Below are 25,230 nucleotides of genomic sequence, written 5' to 3' on the forward strand. Positions count from 1 at the left end.
GTGCCACCACCGAGAAGGCCCCCTGCCTGGTTCCCTGTAACCTCACTTATTGCAGGGAGAGAACCGCCAGAAAGCCCTTGGCACTGGAGTTCATGTCCGGCTGAACAATGGGGGTGGAGACGCTCCTTCAGGTATACTGGGCCGAGGCCGTTTAGGGCTTTCAAGGTCAGCACCAACACTTTGAATTGTGCTTGGAAACGTACTGGGAGCCAATGTAGGTCTTCCAAGAACGGTGTTATGTGGTCTCTGCAGCCACTCCCAGTCACCAGTCTGGCTGCCACATACCGGATTAGTTGCAGTTTCCGGGTCACCTTCAAAGGTAGCCCCACGTAGAGCGCATGGCAGTAGTCCAAGCAGGAGATAACCAGAGCACGCACCACTCTGGTGAGACGGTCTGCAGGCAGGGAGGGTCTCATGCTGCATACCGGATGGAGCTTTGACCGAGGCTTGTGTTCTTCTCCCAAACAGAAGGGCTCCATCTTCATTGCTGACTACCGCATCCTGGAGGGGCTCTCTGCAGGAATCAACAACAACCGCCAGCAATACATAGCAGCCCCCCTGTGCTTGCTGTATCTCACAGCCCAGGAGCAGCTTATGCCCCTCGCCATCCAGGTAACAGGTTGGGACAGCTGGGGGCTCAGAAGATGCTTTGGGAGATAGCAGTGGGGAAGGGAGGCTGTGCCTCCATCATGGACCAAAGGCATCCTATGGTGGTTCTCTGCAACCTCGTACTTTAAATCGGGTAATGCTGTCAATTGCGCAGAGTCGACTTGCACGATTTCAACCTTACTGTCATGGACTGACTGGGTACCAAGGAACGGTGGGAGGCACCAGCCGGGGAGCCCCCGAGGGAAGAAGGCTCAGTGCCTGGGGAGTGGTGGCGGGACGACAATGAGCTGTAAGAGGCAGAAGAGGGAGCCGACTAGGAGGAGAAGGTGTCGGAAGCTGAAGAGACAACAGGGTTTAGTGAGCAGGAAGAGGCTGTGGCAGAGAGCAGTTCAGACTCGGAGTCAGGAGAGAAGAGTGGAGAGAAAGGGGGCCAGGAAACAGAAATGAGGATGGTGAAGAATCTAGGGGGTCTTAAGCTGAAGAGACAACAGGGTTTAGTGAGCAGGAAGAGGCTGCGGCAGAGAGCAGTTCAGACTCGGCGCCAGGAGAGAAAGGGGGCCAGGAAACAGAAATGAGTCAGGATGGTGAAGAATCTAGGGTGTCTTCCCCCTCCTGCTGCGACCAGCTCCCTTCCCTGCCTGGTCTCCCAGAACATGGGGAGGAATGAAAAAGGCGGAGCAAAGAGAGACATGATGAAGGAGTCTCAGATTGCTTAGGAAGGTCCTGGGGGAAGAGGAGGCTTAGGGAGCTGTGGGAAGGCCTGAGGACATCATTGGGGCTAGATCAGGTATCCCCAACCTTCGGCCCTCCAGATGTTTGGGACTACAATTCCCATCATCCCTGACCACTGGTCCTGTTAGCTAGGGATCATGGGAGTTGTAGGCCAAAACATCTGGAGGGCCGCAGGTTGGGGATGCCTGGACTAGATCTACCAGGAATAGTTGCTGTGCTCACTAGGCCTGGACTTCTCAGCTGTTCGCTTCTTTGAATGAAGAGTTAATTTCGCCGACACTGTGTGACTTATTGCTGACCTGCTGCTGGTGGCACTTATATGATTGAAAGATGGCCATTTGAAATCCCACAAATTAATGGCATGCAACGCAAAGAGCTGTGATGCTGCTTTTGTGCTACGTTTTCCTGGCATGGAAAGAGCTGTCAATTTCTCTACTTTGCTTACTGGATTCTGGGATGTTCTCCTGATCTCGTGACAGCATCCCAGAGCCTGATAAGCAGGGCAGAGAACTTACAATTTATTGTAAGTAGATTTATCAAAAAGCTTTTGATGAAGAATCTCACCAAAGACTCTTGAGGAACCTCTGTAGTCATGGTATAGGTCCTCTTACGGATCAGAGACTGTCCAAGAAACAGGAAACAGAGAGTAGGAATAAATGGAGCCAATGTTGTATTCTGCCGCCCCCACAGCTCAGCCAGACCCCTGGCCCAAAGGCTCCCATCTTCCTGCCAAGTGACCCCGAATGGGACTGGATCCTGGCCAAGACCTGGGTGCGAAACGCTGACTTCCATGTGCACCAGGTCCTCAGCCACCTGCTCCGGACCCACCTGCTGGCGGAGGTGTTCACCATCGCCACCCTGCGCCATCTCCCCATGTGCCACCCGCTCTATAAGGTGAGGCTGCCAATTCCGTGTCCTTGAGCCTGGTGGAACTTGGGACCGGACCTACCTAAAAGACAGAAAGGAAGGACATCCATTCTCTTCAGTAGCTTAGAACAAAGAGAGTACGGCACCCAAGATGGATGCTCACAGATTTTTATTTTTATTTAAATAATGCTTTTATTTATTTTCATGGTACAGAAGCTAATTTTTGAGAAAACAATTATTACAACAGTAAACAACAAATATATTGTCCTGATGAGACCACAGGCTTTTATCTTTTTTCCCCCATATCATTTTTATTAATTTTCCAACACAATTATACATTTTTCTCCGTATTTTAACAAATTAAACTTTTTGACTTCCTCCCGCTTCTCTGGTAATCATCCATATTTACTCTTCAATTACGCATTCCCTTCATTGTATTGCCATTTGTCTTCTCTCCCCATTCTATTTCTTATTGACAATACATCTCATACTTTTACAGTGCTTCTTGAAACCCCACTAGCGTTGTTTTCACATCACATACATTTTTCAGATACTGTACAAACTTTCCCCAATCTTCGATGAACTTTTGGTTTTGAACATATCTTATTTTCCCAGTCAGTCTATCCAGTTCCGCATAGTCCGTTAATTTCGATCTCCATTCTTGTATCGTCGGTACTTCCTCTTGTTTCCATTTCTGGGCCAATAAAATTCTTGCGGCTGTAACTGCACACTGGAAAAGTTTACAGTCTTTTCCTCTTATTTCATTTCCTGTAATCCCTAAGAGAAAAGCTTCTGGTTTCTTAACAAAGGTGTATTTTAACATCTTTTTCAATTCATTATATATCACTTCCCAAAAGCTCCTCACTTTCTTACATTCCCACCACATATGGTAAAACATTCCCTCTTTTTCTTTACATTTCCAACACTTATTAAATGTTTTATACATTTTTGCAAGTTTTACCGGTGTAATGTACCATCTATAAAACATTTTCATAACATTTTATTTCAACGCCGTGCATGCAGTAAATTTTAAATTTTCTTTCCACAGTTTTTCCCAATCCTCAAATTGAATGTTATAACCAAAGTCTTTGGCCCAGTGTATCATTACCGATTTAACCTCTTCGTCTTTCGTGTACCATTCCAACAATATCTTATACATTTTTGACAAAGTATTATATTCATTATTTATTATATTTATTTGGAACTTAGAGTCTTTTTCTACATAACCACTTTCCTTTATATCTTTTTAAAACATTTCGTTTACCTGGAAATAATGCAGCCAATCATACACATAATCTTTAACTTGTTCATATGGTTTTAATTTCCATTTTCCTCCTTCTTTAATCACCATTTCCCCATATGTAGCCCATTTACCTCTCATATTAATTTTCTTTACACACATAACCTCCAACGGGGATAACCAATGTGGAACTCTCGGTTCCAAAAGACTCTTACACCTGTCCCATACTTCTATTAGCGAACTCCTGAAAATGTGGTTTGCAAAACCTTTATGTACTTTCTTCTTATCACACCATAGGTAAGCGTGCCAACCAAATCTGTTGTCAAAATCTTCAAGGTCTAGCAATTCCATATTTTCTAGTTTAATCCACTCCTTTAACCAACATAAACATGCTGCTTCGTAGTATAATTTCATATCTGGCAGGGCGAAGCCTCCTCTTTCTTTTACATCTGTTAATAGTTTAAATTTTATTCTTGGCTTCTTGCCCTGCCATATATACCTTGAAATCACTCTTTGCCAGTCCTTAAAGATCCCTATCCCCTTAATAATGGGGATAGTCTGGAATAAAAATAACATCTTTGGAAGCACGCTCATCTTTATAATAGAAATTCTGCCCCAAAAAGACAGTTTCATTCTGCCCCACACCTCCAGGTCGTTCCTTATTCCCTTCCAAACCTGGAACAGGTCAATATTTTTAGGAGTTAACCAAATTCCCAAGTATTTTACTTTCTTCACCACCTCTATCTCTGTCTGTTGTTGCATTATTTCTATCGTATTATGCTCCATATATTTAGCCATTATTTTAGTCTTTTTCTTATTCAATCTAAAACCGGCTACATTTCCAAATTGTTCAATCTCCTTCAATACTTTTTTAACACTTTCCATTGGTTCTTCCATCGTTATAGCCAGATCATCCGCAAAGGCTTTTACTTTATATTCATCCTACTGTCACCCCTTTAATTGAACTATTTTGTCTAATCACATTTAAAAAGACCTCAAGGACCGTTATAAATAACAATGGCGAGAGCGGACAACCCTGTCTTGTTCCTTTCGATATCTTTATATCTTCTGTAACTACATTATTAACTATCAGCTTAGCTCTCTGTTCTGTATATATTGCCTTGATTCCATTGAAAAACTCTTTCCCCACTTCCACATATTCTAAATTTTTCAGCATAAAATCCCATACTACATTATCAAATGCCTTTTCAGCATCCACAAACATTAATATCGCTTGTTTCTCATTCCTGGCAGTCAGAAATTCCAAAATATTAATTATATTCCTTATGTTATCTTTCATTTGTCTGCCTGGCGGAAACCCTGCTTGGTCTTTGTGGATAGTTTTTATCAATATTTTTTTCATTCTCTTCGCTAAAATCCCCGCAAATATTTTATAGTCCGTATTCAACAGTGAAATAGGTCTGTAGTTTTTAACTTGGGATAAATCCGCATCTTGTTTTGGAATCAAAGTAATAAATGCTTCTTTCCACGTTTCTGGGATCTCTCTTGTTTTTAGAATATTATTCATAACTTCTTTCAATGGTATCATCAAAACATTTCTCATTTCTTCATAATATCCTGATGTAAATCCATCTGGTCCGGGGGCCTTTCCCCTCTTCAGTTCTTTTATAACCTCTTTGATCTCTTCAACTTCTATTGGGGTGTTCAGCTGGTCTTTTTGTTCTCTCAGGATCTTCTGCACCTTTTTATCTTTTAAAAATCTTTCTTTTTTCTTCATATTATTCCTTTCCTTATTTCTATATAATTGCCTATAAAAGTCCAAGAATCCTTCCCTAATTTCTTTCGGGTTAACTGTCTCTTCACCGTTCATAATAATTTTGTTAATTGTATTCTGTTCTTTTCTCTTTTGAATTTGCCACGCAAGCCATTTACCTGATTTGTTAGAGAACTCAAAGTTTTTCTGTCGTAACCTTTTAACATTCCATTCCACTTCCTTATTTATTATCATTGCAAATTGAGTTTGAAGTGTCTTGATTTCTTGCTTGATTTTTAAATTATTTGGTTTTTTAATTAATTTTTGCTCATTGTCCATGATCTGCTTTAGAATTTCTTTTTCCCCTTTTCCCCTATGTTTGTTCTTCAGTGAGTTCTGCTGAATAAAGAATCCTCTCATAACTGCTTTGCTTGTGTCCCAAACAATGTTCATCTTTGTACCTTTGTTAGAATTGTCTATAAAATATTCTGTTAATTTCTTTTGTGCTTTTTCTATAATCTTCTGATCATCCAACAAATAATTGTTAATTCGCCATCTAAACGTCCTTTCTTCAAAACCTTTAAGTTCCATTTTTATTGGACTGTGATCTGAAATTACTTTATGTTGTATTTCAATTTGTTGGATTCTTGGAGTCAATTCATTCGATACCCATATTTGATTGATTCTTGACATTGACTGATTCGGTTCTGAATAGTAAGTAAATGGCTTCTCCAGTGGGTGTCTAAGTCTCCAGATATCAATCAAGTTACAGTTCTTGGTCATTGTAAAAAAGGTCCTAGGTGGTTTCGCTTCTTTATTTATTCCTTCTCTTAATCTATCCATTTCCAATGAAACCACTCCATTCATATCTCCCATTATTATGATTTTCTGGTCCATGTGTTCAAAAAGTTTTTCTTCCAAAGCTTTATAGAATTCAGTCTTATTTCCATTAGGTGCATAGATCCCGACAATTATTAAATTTTCGCCTTGCCATTTGATCTGAACTGCTATAATTATTCCTTCTTCATCTTTAAATATTTGTTGAGCTTCAATTTTGTTTTTGATATATAAAACAACCCCTCTTTTTTTCTCTTTTTCCGAAGATATAAATTCATTCCCTAGTCTTTTGTTGATCAAAATTTTTCTGTGTCTCCTTGCCACATGTGTTTCTTGTAAACATATAATGTCCAAATTTTTCTTTTTAAAAAATTGTACAATTTTATTTCGTTTCTTTTTGTCATTCATCCCATTAATATTCCAATTTCATAGTTTTAGAGCCATGATAGAAGCCAATTAAATAAATTTACGTTATTTTACTTATAACCTGTCTTCCTTTTCTTCTGCTTCTTCTTCGTCTTTTTCGGAACTCTCTTCTTCCACTGATTCTGACTCGTCCCTGGGTCCTACTCCTCCTTCTGCACCTTTGACCTCTTCTTCTTCCACTTGCAATTCTTTGTATCTTCTCGTAAACTTCCCTATTTCTTCAGGGCTTATCAACTTATGTTTCTTAGCTTTATAGAAAAAGGAAATTCCTTCTGGAAATTCCCATCTGAAGTCAATCTTATTCTTCTTGAGAATCTGCACCAGTGGCTTATAGGGGTCCCTTCGTTTCAACAGCCTTGTCGGAATATCTTTGAAGATGATTATGTTCCCATCTATATATAGTCTTTTCTCTCTATTCTTCTGTAGTATCAAATTTATCATCTCTCGATCTTTAAACGTAATTAAGCAGTCACCTGGAAATTTCCTTGCCTTGGTTGTTCTCACTCTCATCCTAAATGCATTTTGCACTGTTTTTGCCACTTCTTCTACAGGGATCTCCAGCCACTGTGCCAGTTCTGTAATCAGTCTCTCTTTAACATTCTCGTTCTGAATTTCCGGTACAGATCTCAGTCTTAGGTTGACTTCCCTCTGTCTCAGTTCATTCATAGCAATTGCATCTTTAATTTCCTCCTGCGATTTATTTATTTCTATCATCTCCACCTTCATTCTTTCTTCCTCTCATTTCACTTCCCTCATCTCCAATTTTGTCTTTTTTCATTTTTTTAAAAGATATTTATTAAAGTTTCAAAAAAGGTTACAAAAGAAGAAAAAGAAGAAGAAAAAAGAGAAAATACAAAATACAGAAAAATAAAAAAGTTAAAAACAAATCAATCTTTTCATAACTTGTCTTTCATTTACTTGTTTCCCTGACCTCCTCACACCTCCCTTTTTTTGTATTCCAGTTCAGTTAGTTAATTCAGCAAATCCTTTTTATCTTAATCCTTTACCTTGATATATTATAACTTTACATTCTCACCTGTTAACAATCCATTTTTACATACTCCTTTATAACATTACTGCTAAAACCACTTAACTTCATTCCGACATCACAATTTTGTCTTTTTCAACCCCTCTTCTAGTGATTGTGTTCTTTTGGAAACCTCTTTTATTTGCCCTTTCAGTTCATTAACTGTCTCATCAATTTTTTTATCCATTTTCCCAATTTTATTATCCACTTGTTCCATTTTATTATCTACTTGTTCTAATTTTGTTTCTAAGTTCTTTTCACTTTGTTTAATTTCTGCAAACATTTTCAATATTTCTGCTCTAAAATCAGATTCTTGCTTTGACGGTCTCCTGTCAGTTGGTGTCCCCCCCCCTCCATCCCTTTCTTTTGTTGATGTGTCATTTTAACCAAGATATCCTTTATTATGTTCCCCACCTGTTCAAATCACAGCAAATATGACCAATTTACAAATTTTAATTTTTTTAAAAAATAGCTATGATGGAAAACCCACAAACTTTTTTACAAATAAAAATATCTTATAATTTCCAAAAGAAAAAGAATTAATTTAAGATTAATTAGTCCCCCTTTAATAGGGAAAGTTAAAGGGGAAGTCACAATCCTGACCAAAGTTGACCAAAGTTGAAGACAATCTTCTTGCCCCCACTTGGGCTAATCCTAATTGGGTTCTTCCTTCTGTATTTGTACTTGCCTCAATTGTAATCCAAATAAAATTGTAATCCAAATTGTAATCCAAATAGAGTGTAAATCCAAGAGATCAAAATTTTAAAAAGAAAAAAATGAGGAACTTAACTCCAAATACAAATTATATATTCCACTTAGGATGGGATGGTCCTTTCACAGAATCAATACGGAGAACCGATTAAACCTTAAATTTAATGTCTGGATTATCTGTTTAATATTCCAAAAAAATGGTGTTTAGTGTCTGCAGAAAATAGCCACAAATAACCGAAGAGGGAAGCTCCACTGAGAAAGGAAAAACAGCACAAGGAGGAAGTGGAGCCAAGGTCACTTCAAAAAAGAAGAAAAAAAAATTCCACTAACATTGGAAGAAGCACAGGAAAACAAGTTGTAGTAACTTAATCCCTCCACTAGGTGTCCGTGCCCAAATCTGGGGTGAATAAATTAATAGTCCAGATAAACAAATTCCAGCTTTTGTTTTTATATACCAAAATTATAAATCCAATTAATAAGGAGATTGAAGATACAAAGAAGATGTTAAATCCTGTACGTTGCAACTGCAGCCTTTTCAGATTCCCTTCTATTTTACTATTAACAATGGCGTCGGAAGCTTCTCGTTTCTTTATCCTTAAAAGCGAAAGTGGGAAGACAAAGAACTTGGCTCTCTGTAAGTCCTCCGATCCATCAAAGGTCTCTATTTACCACAACACTTCCTCTGTTCCCCCTTTCGGTCTAATACTTCTTTCAGCCTCTTTAGAACTTGGCAAAGTTACTTTTTAGCTTCTTTGTTTTGTTTCTAAAAGTTATGGGGAAAACGGAAACAATAGCCGCTAGCGGCTACTTACTTTCGCTTTCCAGCTCTGCATTTGTTGCTGCGTCAAAGCTGATCCCAGATGACAGCCGAACTTGAAAAAGTATCTTTATTCTTTCGGAGCCTTCCTTGGTTCCACCTCTTGCAGTTTATAGCTTAATTTAGGTCCAAATTTCTTAATCTTGAGAGCGAAGCGCTGTTCTTTGCAAGCTCGGGGCTTCGCTATTTGGGTGCAGCAATGGCTTCCCGATAGCCCACTAACCCGTTCCGCCGTACTCTTTGCCCCTTTTGGGCGTTACCTGACGGCCAGACGGGCAGTTTTAAGGGCACTGCCGGGAACCCGACACCCCTGGACACCCTCCAGAGGCTTTATAGGGGGCTACCGCGCCCTGTAGCACCCATTTTCCACCCGAAACAGCTGGGATTCTTCTCTGCAAAGAATCCCTCGCTTGCGGCAAGATCGCGCTCCGCCGGAAGTTGCGACACCACAGGCTTTTATCATGTGTTCTGTTTGAATACTCCAAGACAGGGGTGACCAAACTTTTTTCAAAGAGGGCCAGATTTGATGAAGTGAAGGGCCGTGAGGGCCGACCAAAGGGCTGTCCAAAGTCCAAAAAAGGCTGCCCATTTATGAGCTTTTTTATGATTTTACCCCAGGAAATAAACTGCCACAGGGGCCGGATCTAAGAGATCAAGTCACATCCCTGTAATCCCTAAAAGAAAGGCTTCTGGTTTCTTAGTAAAGGTGTATTTCAACATCTTTTTCAGTTCATTATAAATTGCTTCCCAGAAGCTTTTAACTTTCTTACATTCCCACCACATATGGTAGAATGTTCCCTCTTTTTCTTTACATTTCCAACATTTGTTACATGTTTTATACATTTTTGCCAGTTTCACTGGGGTGATGTACCATCTATAAAACATTTTCATAACATTCTCCTTCAACCCCATGCATGCAGTAAATTTTAAACTTTCCTTCCATAATTTTTCCCATTCTTCAAATTGGATATTATATCCGAAATCTTTGGCCCACTGTATCATTACTGATTTAACCTCTTCATCTTTCGTATTCCATTCTAACAATATCTTATACATTTTAGACAGAATTTTATATTCATTGTCTATAATCTCAGTCTGGAACTTTGAATCTTTTTCTGCATATCCACTTTCTTTTATATCTTTTTTAAACATTTCATTTACCTGAAAATAATGCAACCAATCATATACATAATCTTTAACATCTTCGTATGGTTTTAGTTTCCATTTTCCTCCTTCTTTAGTTAATAATTCTCCATATGTAGCCCATTTCCCTCGCATATTAATTTTTTTAACACTCATAACCTCTAACGGAGATAACCAGTGAGGGACTCTTGGTTCTAGGAGGTTTTTACACCTGTCCCATACTTCTATTAAAGAACTCCTGAAGATGTGGTTCCCAAATCCTTTATGGACTTTCTTCTTATCCGCCCATAAATATGCGTGCCACCCAAATCTGTTATCGAAACCTTCTAAATCCAATAATTCCGTGTTTTCTAATTTAATCCACTCTTTTAACCAGCAAAGACATGCTGCTTCGTAATATAATTTCATATCTGGCAGGGCGAAGCCTCCCCTTTCCTTAGCATCTGTTAATAATTTATATTTTATTCTTGGCTTTTTGCCCTGCCAGATATACCTTGAGATCACTCTTTGCCAATCTTTGAAAATCCCTACCCCCTTAATAACAGGGATAGTCTGAAATAAGAATAACATCTTTGGGAGCACGTTCATCTTTATCGTAAATATTCTGCCCCAAAAGGACAGTTTCATTCTACCCCACACCTCCAGGTCCTTCTTGATTCCCTTCCATATCTGAGCATAGTTATTCTGGAACAGGTCAATATTTCTGGGAGTCAACCAAATTCCTAAATATTTTACTTTCTTTACCACCTCTATCTCTGTCTGTTGTTGCAATGCTTCTATCTTTTTGTTCTCCATGTTTTTCACCATTATTTTAGTTTTTTTCTTATTCAATCTAAAACCGGCCACTTTCCCAAATTGTTCAATCTCCTCCAATACTTTTTTAACACTCTCCCCTGGTTCCTCCATCGTTATGACCAGATCGTCGGCAAAGGCTTTTACTTTATATTCATTCCGACCTACTGATATCCCTTTAATTAATTTGTTTTGTCTAATCGAATTTAGCAAAACCTCCAGGACCATTATAAATAGCAATGGCGAGAGCGGACAGCCCTGCCTTGTTCCTTTAGATATTTTTATATCTTCTGTAACCACATTATTAACTATCAATTTAGCTTTCTGTTCTGTGTATATTGCCTTGACTCCATTAAAGAAGTCGTTACCCACTTCCATATGTTCTAAATTCTTCAGCATAAAGTCCCATGCAATGTTATCAAAAGCTTTTTCCGCGTCCACAAACATCAATATTGCTTGTTTCTCATTGCTGGCAGTCAAATATTCCAAAATATTAATTATATTCCTTACATTATCTTTCATTTGTCTGCCTGGCTGAAAACCTGCTTGATCTTTGTGGATGGTATTTTTCAGAATCTTTTTCAGTCTCTTCGCCAAAATTCCTGCAAATATTTTATAGTCTGTATTCAATAAAGAAATAGGCCTATAATTTTTAACTTGGGTCAAATCAGAATCTTGTTTCGGAATCAAAGTGATATATGCTTCCTTCCATGTTTCTGGAATTTCTCTGACTTTTAAAATATTATTCATAACTTCTTTCAATGGAGATAACAAGACATTCCTCATTTCTTTATAATATCCTGAGGTAAATCCATCTGGTCCCGGGGCTTTACCTCTCTTCAAATCTTTTATCACCTCCTTAATCTCATCCATTTCTATTGGGGAATTCAGCTGGTCTCTTTGTTCTGTCGGGATCTTCTGCACCTTTTTATCTTGTAAAATTTTTTCTATTTTCTTCAAATTATTTCTCTCTTTGTTTTTATATAGTTGTCTATAAAAATCCAAAAATCCTTTTCTGATTTCTTTCGGATTGAGAATCTCTTCACCATTTACAATAATCTTGTTAATCGTATTCTGTTCTTTTCTCTTTTTAATCTGCCATGCGAGTAGTTTCCCTGATTTGTTAGCGAACTCAAAATTTTTCTGTCGTAATCTCTTTATGTTCCGTTCCACTTCTTGGTTTATCATCATTGCAAATTGGGTTTGTAAAGTCTTTATTTCTTGTTTAATTTTCACGTTATTTGGTTTTTTAATTAGTTTTTGCTCATTGTCCATGATCTGCTTTAGGATTTCTTTTTTCCCTTTTTCTCTATGTTTGTTCTTCAATGAGTTCTGTTGTATAAAGAATCCTCTCATCACTGCTTTACTCGCATCCCAAACGATATTCATTTTTGTGCCTTTGTCAGTGTTGTCTACAAAATATTCCATTAACTTCTTTTGTGCCTTTTCTATGATCTTCTGATCATCCAACAAATAATCATTGATTCTCCATCTGAAAGATCTTTCTTCAAAACCTTTTATTTCTGCTTTTATTGCACTGTGATCTGAAATTACTTTGGGTTGTATTTCTACTTGCTGGATTCTTGGAGTCAGTTCATTTGAGACCCATATTTGATCAATTCTTGACATGGACTGATTCGGTTCTGAATAATAAGTGAATTGCTTCTCCAATGGGTGTCTAAGTCTCCAACTGTCAACCAAATTGCAGTTCTTAGTCATTGAAAAAAAAGTCTTTGGTAATTTCCCTTCTCTATTTGATCCTTCTCTTAGTCTGTCCATTTCCAGTGACACCACCCCATTCATATCTCCCATTATTATAATTTTCTGATCCATATGCTCGAATAGTTTTTCTTCCAAAGCTTTATAAAAATCAGTCTTATTTCCATTAGGTGCATAGATCCCGACAATTATTAGATTTTCGCCCTGCCATTTGATCTGAACTGCTATGATTCTTCCTTCTTCGTCTTTGAAAATTTGTTTGGCGTCAATTTTATTTTTAATGTATAACACAACTCCCCTCTTTTTCTCCTTATTCGAAGATACAAATTCATTCCCTAGTCTTTTGTTGATCAAGATTTTCCTGTGCCTCTTTGCCACATGTGTTTCTTGTAGACAGATGATGTCCAAATTTTTCTTTCTTAAAAATTGTTCAATTTTGTTCCGTATTTTTAATCATTCATCCCATTTATATTCCAACTCCATATTTTTAAAGCCATGTTGAAGTCGAATTAAATAAATTTAGTTTAAATTAATTATAACCTATCTTCTTTTTCCCCTTCTTCTTCTTCTTCCTCTTCTTCTGACCTCCTTCCTTGATCGTCTTCCTCTTCTGCCGATTCTGACTCATCTTTGGGTCCTGCTCCTCCTCCTGCTCCTCTTTCCTCTTCTTCTTCCACTTGTAGTTCCTTATATCTTCTCGTGAATTTCCCTATTTCTTCTGGGCTTGTCAATCTGCGCTTCTTAGTTTTGTAGAAAAATGAAATTCCTTCTGGAAATTCCCATTTAAAATCAATCTTGTTTCTCTTCAGAATCTGTACTAGTGGCTTGTAGGGATCTCTTCGTTTCAACGGCCTTACTGGTATGTCTTTAAAAATGATTATATAACTTCCATCAATATATAATCTCTTCTCTCTGTTCTTTTGTAGTATCAGATTTCTCGTCTCTCGATCTTTGAACGTGATTAGACAATCTCCTGGAAATTTCTTTGCCTTTGTTGTTCTTACCCTCATCCTGAATGCACTTTGTACTGTTTTTCCCATTTCCTCTACTGGCATCTCCAACCATTGCGCAATTTCTGTTATCAATCTTTCTTTAATATTTTCATTCTGTATTTCTGGTACTGATCTCAGCCTCAGATTAACTTCCCGCTGTCTCAATTCATTAATCGCAATTGCATCCTTAATTTCTTCCTGGGATTTATTTATTTCAGTCATCTCTACTTTCAACTTTTCCTCCTCCCGCTTCACATCCCTCATCTCTGCTTTTGTCTTTTTCAACCCCTCTTCTACTGATTGCGTTCTTTTAGACACCTCCTTTATTTGTCCTTTCAATTCATTAACTGTCTCATCAATTTTTTTGTCCATTTTCCCGACTTTATTGTCTACCTGTTCCATTTTGTTATCTACTTGTTCCAATTTTGTTTCCAAATTCTTTTGGCTTTGTTTGATTTCTGCAAACATTTTCAGTATTTCTGATCTAAAATCCGATTCCTGCTTGGATGCTCTCCTGTCTGCTGGTACCCCACCTTCCGCCCCTTTCTTTTGTGACATTTCCCCAAACCTTTAACTAATTACACTTCCAAACACACAAATTTGTATACTCAGGGGAATAATAAAAATTCCAATTCTAAATCTTTGGTGATAAGAATAACTATAAAAACCAATGGGAAACCAGAACAAGTGCCAAAGCAATTGCTTAATCTCTCAGTAGTTTAAGGGGGTAGAGCTCCCACTGTTACCAACGTCAATAGCAACGATCTTCTTGCCCCCAATTGGGCTAATCCTTAATTAAGATCTTCCTTTTGTCTTTATATTTATATTCCCAAATTTAAATCCAATAAAGCTCAATTAAATTTTTAATCCACAGGAAACATCCCAGCGAGATGAGTTCAAGTAAAATAGTAGTCCAGCGGAGGAGAAAAGATACCAGATGAAAATAAACAAATGAATATGACTGGATGATGTGCTTAGTCCCAAATCAAATTATATTTTCTTTAAACATCCCAGGAATGATAGTACCTCAATGGTGGATAACCGCTGTTGCAAAGAAAAAGGAGTCCACGCAGAGAAAAACAAAGAGCAGGAAGGAGCCAAGGTCACTTTAAAAAAATTTTCCACTGACTTGCAAAGAAGCTCAGAAAAACAAGTTGTAATAACTCAGTCCAACCACTAGGGGCTTGACATCCGCATTCAAAAAACAGAAAATAGGAGAAAAAAAGGAGTTGATAAATCCAAATATCCAAATTCCGCCTATACTTTAATATCCAAATTTGTATCCAATTCGAAAAAGGGTAAAAAGTTAGTAAATAAGGGAACAGGGGGAGAGATGCCCAATCGTTGCGGCTTCTATCTTTGCGAGTGAAAGTGGTGCGTCAGAAAATTTCGCTCTTTAATTGTTCTCCGTGCCATCAAAGATCTTTAAGCACTCCCTCCTTTACGTTCTGTTCCCCTATTAATCCAATTACTTCTTTCCGTAGTTCCAAATCCCATATAGTTACTTTTTACTTCTTTATTTAGTTCTAAAAGTTACAGGGGAAACGGAAACAATAGCCACTGGTGGCAACTTACTTTCGTTTTCCAGCACCGCAAGGGTTGCTGTGTCAAAAGTGATTCCAGATGACAGCTGAACTCGGAAAAACAAATCTTAATAATCCGGAGCCTTCCTCAGTTTCACCTCTTAAAGTTGCTGCTTAAATTGAGTCCAGATTTCTTAGTTTTGAGAGCGGAGCGCGGTTCTTCCCAAGCTCGGGGCTTCGCTATTCGGATGTAGCAATGGCTTCCCGATAGCCCGCTGTCCCGTACCGCCGTACTCTTCACCCTTTTAGGGGTTACCTGACAGCCGGACGGGCAGTTTTAGGGCACTGCCGAGAACCTGATGCCCTGGACACCCTCCAGAGGCTTTATGGGGAGCTACTGCGCCCTGTAGCCCCCCTTTTCCATCCGAAATAGCTGGGACCTCTCGGAGCGAGAAATCCCTCGCTTGCAGCAAGATCGCGCGCCACCGGAAGTTCTCCTGCCCTTTGCCACTCTCACCTGGCATGTTAGTTTCCTGCCCAGAGCCTCGTAGTCTCTTTTGATCTTCTGGAGGCTATTGCTTGCAGTGTCATTGGTTCCCACATGAACCAAGAGGAAGGGGTATTTGTCAGTGGGTTTTATGATTCCTTGCAGTCGTTCAGTTACATCTTGGATCTTAGTCCCGGGGAGACAGCACACTTCCCGAGACATCTTGTCAGGCCCACAGATCACTGCTTCTGTTCCCCTCAGTAGGGAATCCCCTATCACCACTACATGCCTCCTCTTAGGTCTGGTTGGGGTTCTTCCGTGAGCTGTCCGTTCCAAGGTCGCCTGCACATTCCCTGTTGACTGACTTTGCTGCTCGCCTTCATATACCTGATCGACTGTAATGAGGGAGAGATCCTCAAATGGAGTCTGCTCTTCGTCTTCCATGCTAGGGGAGAGGACCTCAAAGCGATTGTGTATTTCTACACAATTGTGTATTTCTTTCCCGTCAATCTTGCCATTCCGTCAGCTTGGTCTGGCACTGTTCTCTGGTCGGTGCTTCGAAATTTCTAGCCGTGCTTTACAGCATACAATACTGGCACACTATAGATTCACTTCCCATTTTGATGTACATTAAGCCATTAACAAAGCTGTCCTCTCCCGTCTTCTACAGCTCCTGATCCCCCACATCCGCGACACTGTCCACATCAATACCTTGGCCCGGGACCGCCTCATTTCCAAGGATGGCGTCTTCGACAAGGTAAGCTACCTTGGGGTCTCGCTACCCCGCCTGAGAAGAATCAGGTTTTGCTGCTCCTACATCTTCTCCTTCCAGGTTGTGACTCTCTTCCCCCCACGCCATGTCTCCAGGCAACTGGCGTCGGACTCCAGGGCTTGATTGAGCTGCTGCAAAGGGACTTGAAGACCATGACCTACTCCTCCCTCTGCCTCTCAGAAGACCTGGAAGCTCGCGGGGTGTCCTCGTTGCCCAATTATTACTACAAGGAGGACGGCCTGAAGATCTGGGCAGCCGTGGAGAGGTCAGGGAAGGGCATGGGTGGGACTGTGCCGGTCTCCACTTTGCCTGGAGCAAAATTCAAGGATGTGGACGTGGTGTGTGTGTGTGTGTGTTTGCATCTGTGTGCAGGAATACAAAGGGAGGGTTGGGGGGCTCCGACTCAGGTGGTGGAACATCTTTCTGCCTGGACACTGAGGTCCAGCGCTGAGGGCCCTCTGGTAGTTCCCTCCCTGCGAGAAGCGAGATTACAGGGAACCAGGCAGAGGGCCTTCTCGGTGGTGGCGCCCGCCCTGTGGAACGCCCTCCCATCAGATGTCAAGGAAATAAACAACTCTCTGACTTTTAGAAGACATCTGAAGGCAGCCCTGTTTAGGGAAGTTTTTAATGTTTGATGTTTGGTCGTGTTTTTAATATATTCTGTTGGAAGCTGCCCAGAGTGGCTGGGGAAACCCAGCCTGATGGGTAGGGTATAAATAAATTAACAACAACAACAACAACAACAAATTCCTAGGAGCTAATCGTTGACAAAGTGAAGGGAATTTTGCGTCTGTAGTTGTAGCTCAGAAGTTCTATAACCCCTTGATCCAGTTCCCTCCTCTATTTCTATTTTACAGCACTATTATTATTATTATTATTATTATTATTAATGTGCTGGATGTGGAGGAGACTTTGCATCTCACAATCTCCTTTTTCTGTGAGTGGAGGACCAAGTGGTCCATGAAGAGGTCTCAATTCTGCAAGCTGAGCAGTCTCTTGTTGTTGTTGTTGTTGTTGTTGTTGTTGTTGTTGTTGTTTAGTCGTTTAGTCGTGTCCGCCTCTTCGTGACCCCCTGGACCAGAGCACGCCAGGCACTCCTGTCTTCCACTGCTTCCCGCAGTTTGGTCAAACTCATGCTGGTAGCTTCGAGAACACTGTCCCACCATCTCGTCCTCCGTTGTCCCCTTCTCCTTGCGCCCTCCATCTTTCCCAACATCAGGGTCTTTTCCAGGGAGTCTTCTCTTCTCCTGAGGAGGCCAAAGTCTTGGAGCCTCAGCTTCAGGATCTGTCCTTCCAGTGAGCACTCAGGGCTGATTTCCTTCAGAATGGAGAGGTTTGATCTTCTTGCAGTCCATGGGACTCTCAAGAGTCTCCTCCAGCACCATAATTCAAAAGCATCAATTTTTCGGTGATCAGCCGTCTTTATGGTCCAGCTCTCACTTACATACATCACTACTGGGAAAACCATAGCTTTAACTATACGGATCTTTGTCGGCAAGGTGATGTCTCTGCTTTTTAATATGCTGCCTAGGTTTGTCATTGCTTTTCTCCCAAGAAGCAGGTGTCTTTTAATTTTGTGACTGCTGTCATCATCTGCAGTGATCATGGAGCCCAAGAAAGTCAAATCTCTCACTGCCTCCATTTCTTCCTCTTCTATTTGCCAGGAGGTGATGGGACCAGTGGCCATGATCTTTGTTTTTTTGATGTTGAGCTTCAAACCATATTTTGCACTCTACTCTTTCACCCTCATTAAAAGGTTCTTTAATTCCTCCTCACTTTCTGCCATCAAGGTTGTGTCATCTGCATATCTGAGGTTGTTGATATTTCTTCTGGCAATCTTAATTCCGGCTTGGGATTCATCCAGCCCAGCCTTTCGCATGATGAATTCGGCATATAAGTTAAATAAGCAGGGAGACAATATACAGCCTTGTCGTACTCCTTTCCCAATTTTGAACCAATCAGTTGTTCCATATCCAGTTCTAACTGCAGCTTCTTGTCCCACATAGAGATTTCTCAGGAGACAGATGCGGTGATCAGGCACTCCCATTTCTTTAAGAACTTGCCTTAGTTTGCTGTGGTCGACACAGTCAAAGGCTTTTGCATAGTCAATGAAGCAGAAGTAGATGTCTTTCTGGAACTCTCTAGCTTTCTCCATAATCCAGCGCATGTTTGCAATTTGGTCTCTGGTTCCTCTGCCTCTTCTAAATCCAGCTTGCACTTCTGGGAGTTCTCGATCCACATACTGCTTGAGCCTTCCTTGTAGAATTTTAAGCATAACCTTGCTAGCGTGTGAAATGAGTGCAATTGTGCAGTAGTTGGAGCATTTTTTGGCACTGCCCTTCTTTGGGATTGGGATGTAGACTGATCTTCTCCAATCCTCTGGCCACTGCTGAGTTTTCCAAATTTGCTGACATATTGAGTGTAGCACCTTAACAGCATCATCTTTTAAAATTTTAAATAGTTCAGCTGGAATACCATCACTTCCACTGGCCTTGTTATTAGCAGTGCTTTCTAAGGCCCATTTTACTTCACTCTCCAAGATGTCTGGCTCAAGGTCAGCAACCACACCTGGGGTGTACGAGGCATCCATTTCTTTCTGGTATAGTTCCTCTGTGTATTCTTGCCACCTCTTCTTGATGTCTTCTGCTTCTGTTAGGTCCTTACCACTTTTGTCCTTTATTATGGTAATCTTTGTACGAAATGTTCCTTTCATATCTCCAATTTTCTTGAACAGAACTCTAGTTCTTCCCATTCTGTTGTTTTCCTCTATTTCTTTGCGAGCATTCTCTTATTTCCCCTTTATTTGACTCTTTCCCGTAGATTTGTCTCTGGCATTGTCGACTTGTATTACAAAGACGACCGCTCTGTGCAGGATGATTTTGAGCTGCAGTCCTGGATACATGACGTCTTCACAAAAGGCTTCCTGCAACAAGAGTCCTCTGGTATTGCCCAGCCCTCATAAAATTAAGGGATATCCAATAGCAATGAACAGAGGGAGGGGGTTAAGAGTCCACCAATGGTTATAAAAGTAACCATGCATGCCATGCTCCTCAGTGTACCTTAATGCTGTTCAATGAACAGTCACATGGGACTGAAGTATATGGTCAATAGGTCAAACAGGTGAATAGTCTCCATAAAATGGAAAGTGAAAATATCTGCCAACTTACTCTTGGAAGTTTCAACGGTCCTGAAAGGGCCAGCACCCACATACCCTGCAAGTGTCCCAGGAAACCCACAACACTCTGTTATTTCTCACTAGAGAATGGTGGCCATTTTGGATATCATGATTTCGCATGTTTCTGTACTGCGACCCCCCCCCCAAAAAGCATTTTTGAGGGCCGCAATCTTGTGCAGCACCCCAAAACATGCATTTTTGGGTGCCATGCCTGGAAAAAGCACTGGTTTTTTGGGGGGGGTGTGGCATGAAATCATGCAAGATTACAAAGTTCAAAATGGCTGCCATTCCCTTTCGAGAAAAAACGGGTAGATGGTGCCCTGGAAAATTGTGTCCTGGAATTTATCCTTGAAATGTTGAACGGTATGGAACCATTAATAGATGCTCACCATTTTAAAGCTGATCTTCAGCATCATGAGGACTACATAGTTTTCGAAAGAAATCTAACGAGATTTGCATATGGCAACACAATGCGTGTGCCTGCCCATATATTGCACCCCTCCTTATTGAAAGGACTCGCTCCTGATTAATAACTGTTGTGCATTTAGCTTTCCTCTTCCTCTTCGCAGGCATCCCTTCCGCATTCAAAACTGTGAAAGAGGTCAAGAAGTTCTTCACGATGGCAATTTATACCAGCTCGGCCCAGCACTCTGCCGTCAACAGTGGGCAGGTAGGACAGGAGTGCTCCCTCATATTCACCTCCAGGCAGGTAGACATCGCGAGGCAGACTAAGCAGGCCTGGCTACAAACCTTTGTTGGGTTTTATATAATAGTTTTAACTGTCATGGCTTGCCCCAAAGAATCCTGGGAAAAGATCCCAAGATGCTCCACCCTGAAGAAAGCTCTAATGGTTCTCTGGGGAGCTAAAATGACTGTTGAACCAGTTTGCTTTTATGGTGTCAATGGGCCAAAAGAGAAAAGCGTAGCTGTTTCGGCCAGGGGCCATCAATAGCCCATAAATTTGCCTGATCCTCATTCAAAGCCATCCAGATTGGCAGCCTTCGTTGCTTCCTGCAGGAGCGAGTTCCACAGTTTAACGATGTGACGTGTGGCGAGGTCTTTTCTTTCTCCTGAAACTGCCAACAAGATTTCCGATCAAGCAGAGCTTTCATGTTTATCTTTCTTCCACAAATTTGTAGGCCTCTTGATTGCGTAGCCCACCTCTTTGCATTCTTAATCCTTGGGGGGTGGTTGCTTTTATTCGCAGTTTGATTTGGGGGCATGGATGCCCAACTTCCCCCCGTCCATGAGGAAGCCGCCGCCTCAGACCAAGGGGGCGGCAAACTTGAAGGACTACCTAGACACCATCCCGGCCATCAACACCACCTGCAGCATCCTGAGCATGCTGTGGTTGCTTAGTTCCAAATCTCCATATATGGTGAGTGGGTGGCCGTCTGCCATGGATGCTTGAGCTGAGATTCCTGCATTGCCAGGGGTTGGGATAGATGACCCTCGGGGTCCCATCCAACCCTACAGTTCTGTGGTTAAAGGATGAAGAGTGCCTTTAATAATAACAGTGAAAATATTAAGAAGACTGTGCATGCAGTTTGCAAGCTACAGCTTGGCAGGAACCGGTTGCAAGTTATAGAACGGTTTCTGCTCTCTTCTTCTCCCCTCTCCCAATTAACCTCCATCTCCAGGGCCTGCCCTGTGACATCACCAGGGGCCTTCAAATCTCAGGGTCTGGGATGATCCTGACGTGGCAACCCCATCCTGGAAGGCCATCGTATCTGCCTCTTGGGGACTGCTATTCTTGCTTAGCCAGCCTTTTGCAAGATACTTTCCCTCTTTTTGACAGACATACTTGGGGAACTACCCTGAGGAGCATTTTACGGAGGATGCCCCAAAAGGTCTCATTGAGGCCTTTCAGCAGGACCTGCGCAGGATCGCCAAGGAAATCGAGGAAAGGAACGAGTCTGTCTCCAAACTGATCCCTTCTGGCTATAAGTACCTGTACCCGCCTGAGATCGAGAACAGTGTCGCTTTATAAGCTCTGCGGGTGGTGAATCCATTTCACGCCGCTCTTCCAATATTTTTACCGTATTACATTTGCAAATATTTGGGTGCACATTCTGATAAGTGTGATTTGCATAGATGCAGTGAATATCAGCTTCAGCACAGTGAGTTACCATATTTTTTGCTCTATAAGACTCACTTTCCCCCTCCTAAAAAGTAAGGGGAAATGTGTGTGCGTCTTATGGAGCGAATGCAGGCTGCGCATCTATCCCAGAAGCCAGAACAGCAAGAGGGATCACTGCTTTCGCTGCGCAGCGATCCCTCTTGCTGTCCTGGCTTCTGAGATTCAGAATATTTTTTTTCTTGTTTTCCTCCTCCCAAAACTAGGTGCGTCTTGTGGTCTGGTGCGTCTTATAGAGAAGGGCCCTCACCTCGCACAGAGTCACGCTTTCCCCCCTCTAATGGGGTTCTTCTCGCACTCTGCTTCATTTCACTGAACTGCTATTTCTCTTGCTGCTCCATTTGTTCAAACTGCTCAGGGATTATTTCTATTCCTCCCCCTGTTTCAGCTCGGACACACCTCGCTCACAGGCCCTCCTCCAGGAAACACAGATCCCACTTCTGACACCAGTGTTGCACGCCACCCCCATCATAGAATCATAGAATCATAGAGTTGGAAGAGACCACAAGGGCCATCGAGTCCAGCCCCCTGCCAAGCAGGAAACACCATCAGAGCACTCCTGACATATGGTTGTCAAGCCTCTGCTTAAAGACCTCCAAAGAAGGAGACTCCACCACACTCCTTGGCAGCAAATTCCACTGTCGAACAGCTCTTACTGTCAGGAAGTTCTTCCTAATGTTTAGGTGGAATCTTCTTTCTTGTAGTTTGGATCCATTGCTCCGTGTCCGCTTCTCTGGAGCAGCAGAAAACAACCTTTCTCCCTCCTCTATGTGACAGAGGAATGATGTGAGATTTTTGGGGTTCCAGAAACTCGCCAGAGTTTGTGTTCCCTTTTGGGAATGAGGCACAGCAAAGACAGTGGTGTCTTTATGATATATGGTTTATTTACACATACAGTGGTGCCTCGCAAGACGAAAAGAATCCGTTCCGCGATTCTCTTCGTCTAGCGATTTTTTCGTCTTGCGAAGCAACCCCATTAGCGGCTAAGAGGATTAGCGCTATTAGCGATTTAGCGGCTTAGCGGCTATTAAAGGATTAGCGGCTAAGCTGCTAAAAGGCTATTAGTGGCGTAGCGGCTTTGAAAAAGGGGGGGGAAAGTGGGGGGGGGAAATGGCGAGACTCGCAAGACGTTTTCGTCTTGCGAAGCAAGCCCATAGGGAAATTCATCTTGCGAAGCGCCTCCGAAACAGAAAACCCTTTCGTCTAGCGGGTTTTCCGTCTTGCGAGGCATTCGTCTTGTGGGGCACCACTGTACTATATATACAACCTGAGCTGATCCCAAGAGACTCTAGTTTGTTCCATAGCCACAACCTTGGATTGGAAGTACTGTGTACAGTGAGGTTGCACAATTGTATTTCCATTCTTGCTATTCTGATAGCATCTAAGCAAGAAATTCAGCAAGGTGTTGAACTGTTGATGGAAGCATACCCAGAAGATATTGACCTGAAACTTATTGATGAACTTTTGCACTTTCACCTATACGTTAGACAAAGCCATAGGCTCACAGCAGAGCACTCTCTGTCTCCTACAGACCTTTATCAAATTATATACAAGGGGAAAATTCAGATGGCCTTTCCTAATGTGGAAACAAATGTGTGGCTGTTTCTTAGCTTTATGGTCACCAACTGCTTGGGAGAGAGGAGTTTTTCCAGACTCAAAAGAATTTAAAATGAATTAAGGGCCACGATGTCTCAAGAGAGGTTGTCCGCACTGAGCATTCTGTACAGTGATACCTTGGTTTACAACCATAATCTGGAGGTCCGGTTGTAAACCAAAACAGGTTGTAACCCAAGGAGCGCTTTTGCCAATTGGGCCTCAAAAAAAAAAAAAAAAAAAAAAAAAAGGGTTGTAATCCAAAAAAAAAAGAGGGTTGTAATCCAAAAAAAGGGACACACACTTCCGGGCTTGATGTGGTAGTAATCCAAAATGGTTGCAAACCAAGGTACCACTGTACAAACTTAGACAAACAAATTTTGATGAAGTTTTCTGATGTCCTTTATAGGAGAAATTGTGAATTGCAGAATTTTAAATACCCATCATCAAACCTGAACTTCATTCAATTTAGTTTATAACACGCTTCCATTTTCTTCTAGTCGTGAGGGTAGGGGGTTGGGAGGGGCCTCACAAGTGGAGGAGCTGAGGGCCTCTCTTCATCGAAATCCGGCCCTGCTTTTCTCTCTCTCCCCCACACACCATTTTTACAGGGTTTTTGAGAATAAGTAAATCCACAAGCAGAGGAAGCTACCTGTTCAATAATGACCGCTCCCCGCATAAAACGGGGGGCGCTCTTTGCGTGGACGCGCGCAGCCCCTGGATCTGGAGCGGCTCCATCAACACAGGCTTGGCTTCGCCTTCCCCCAGGTGGGATATCTGGAGGTCTCCGCCTACCTCAGTCAGTTGTCCAATCCCGCCTGGGGGGGAGCGTCGCATGGATCGGTTCAAATTCACTATCTTCTTCTGACACCTGGGCACCAGGGGTGGAGCTCTGCTGTAGGAAGGGGTGGGGCTGTTCCTTTTTGCTGAAAAGGTTGGCTTCTTTGCACGACCCATTATTGAGAGAGGAGGTAGAGAGGAGGGTGCCTGGGACGTCCTGAACATCCCTCTCCCAAGGGGCCGTGCACGCCAGCTAGCCCACTGCACATTACCTAAGCCACCAGCATGGCCACATACAACGTCCAGGTGGTGACTGGGAAGCTGCTCCGTTCTGGCACCATTGACTCTGTTTTTGCTAAAAAGGGCATATCTTACATTTCCCTCCGATGAGCTGGGTAACTGAAAAGCAGAGTCAAATCTTCCCCAAGGAGCAAAAAAAAAAAAAAATTTAAGAAGTAAAATGTTAAGTATGCTTTTCTGCTCCTGGGAAAATGAAAAATGTTGTTGTATTTTCTCCTGAGAAGGAATTGTGTTTGCGTGTTTGCTTTGCTGGTTTGATACGTGCCTGAAATCAGCCTTCGCTTTCGCCTGCTCATTCTTTCCATGTTAAAACTTGCTGATAAATAGTTAGGTGTGTTTATTTCTATGCCTCTGGCCATAGCTTTCCCCCCCTTCCCAATACTGTGTAACAAGTCAGTGGTTATCCAGTTAAACGCTTCCAGTGACATTTAAACAGAGTGTTCTATTTGCAATGAGTTTTGAATAAAACCCCATCAATATAAAAATGTCTAATGATGATTTCATAGAATATTAATTCAAAATAATACGAGACATCTTGGCCCTATTAATTTTGTGTGGTCGTCTCCACTTCCCCCAAGCAAGTTTAACTCTTTCTGAAACTTGATGACTTTAAAATTAGGTCAGGAGAAGAATGGAAATCTCAAGGCTCCACCCACGTAATTTCTTTTTAAAACATTTTCTTTATTAATTTTCCAATATTGACGCAATATTACCAGAGTTTTGCCAATTATACAGATTCCAATTAATATCAATGCATAACAAATGCTTATGGGGCCCCAGAGCTCATTTTCAGCCCCAGGGGCTTCCTAGATACAGTGGTGCCTCGCAAGACGAAAA

At 41.5% G+C, this 25,230-nt stretch overlaps 2 protein-coding genes across 4 annotated transcripts in view; both read left to right on the forward strand.

The window, feature by feature from the left end:
* LOC310746820 (hydroperoxide isomerase ALOXE3-like) overlaps positions 1 to 21,656 on the forward strand; it is a 29,163-nt gene extending 7,507 nt beyond the window's left edge. Inside the window, exons 7-14 of the mRNA XM_083580948.1 lie at positions 469 to 612; positions 2,032 to 2,235; positions 16,307 to 16,393; positions 16,504 to 16,673; positions 19,229 to 19,350; positions 20,153 to 20,253; positions 20,791 to 20,961; positions 21,382 to 21,656. Coding sequence (XP_083437074.1) covers positions 469 to 612; positions 2,032 to 2,235; positions 16,307 to 16,393; positions 16,504 to 16,673; positions 19,229 to 19,350; positions 20,153 to 20,253; positions 20,791 to 20,961; positions 21,382 to 21,573 — 1,191 coding nt within the window. The 3' untranslated portion in view covers positions 21,574 to 21,656. The remainder of the gene's footprint in view (positions 1 to 468; positions 613 to 2,031; positions 2,236 to 16,306; positions 16,394 to 16,503; positions 16,674 to 19,228; positions 19,351 to 20,152; positions 20,254 to 20,790; positions 20,962 to 21,381) is intronic.
* Positions 1 to 25,230, forward strand: part of LOC310747003 (retinal guanylyl cyclase 1-like) — a 67,846-nt gene that overhangs the window by 17,522 nt on the left and 25,094 nt on the right. The window lies entirely within an intron of this gene.

Source organism: Podarcis filfolensis, assembly GCF_964270895.1.
Source record: "Podarcis filfolensis genome assembly, chromosome: 13".
NCBI classification, from domain to species: Eukaryota; Metazoa; Chordata; class Lepidosauria; order Squamata; family Lacertidae; genus Podarcis; species Podarcis filfolensis.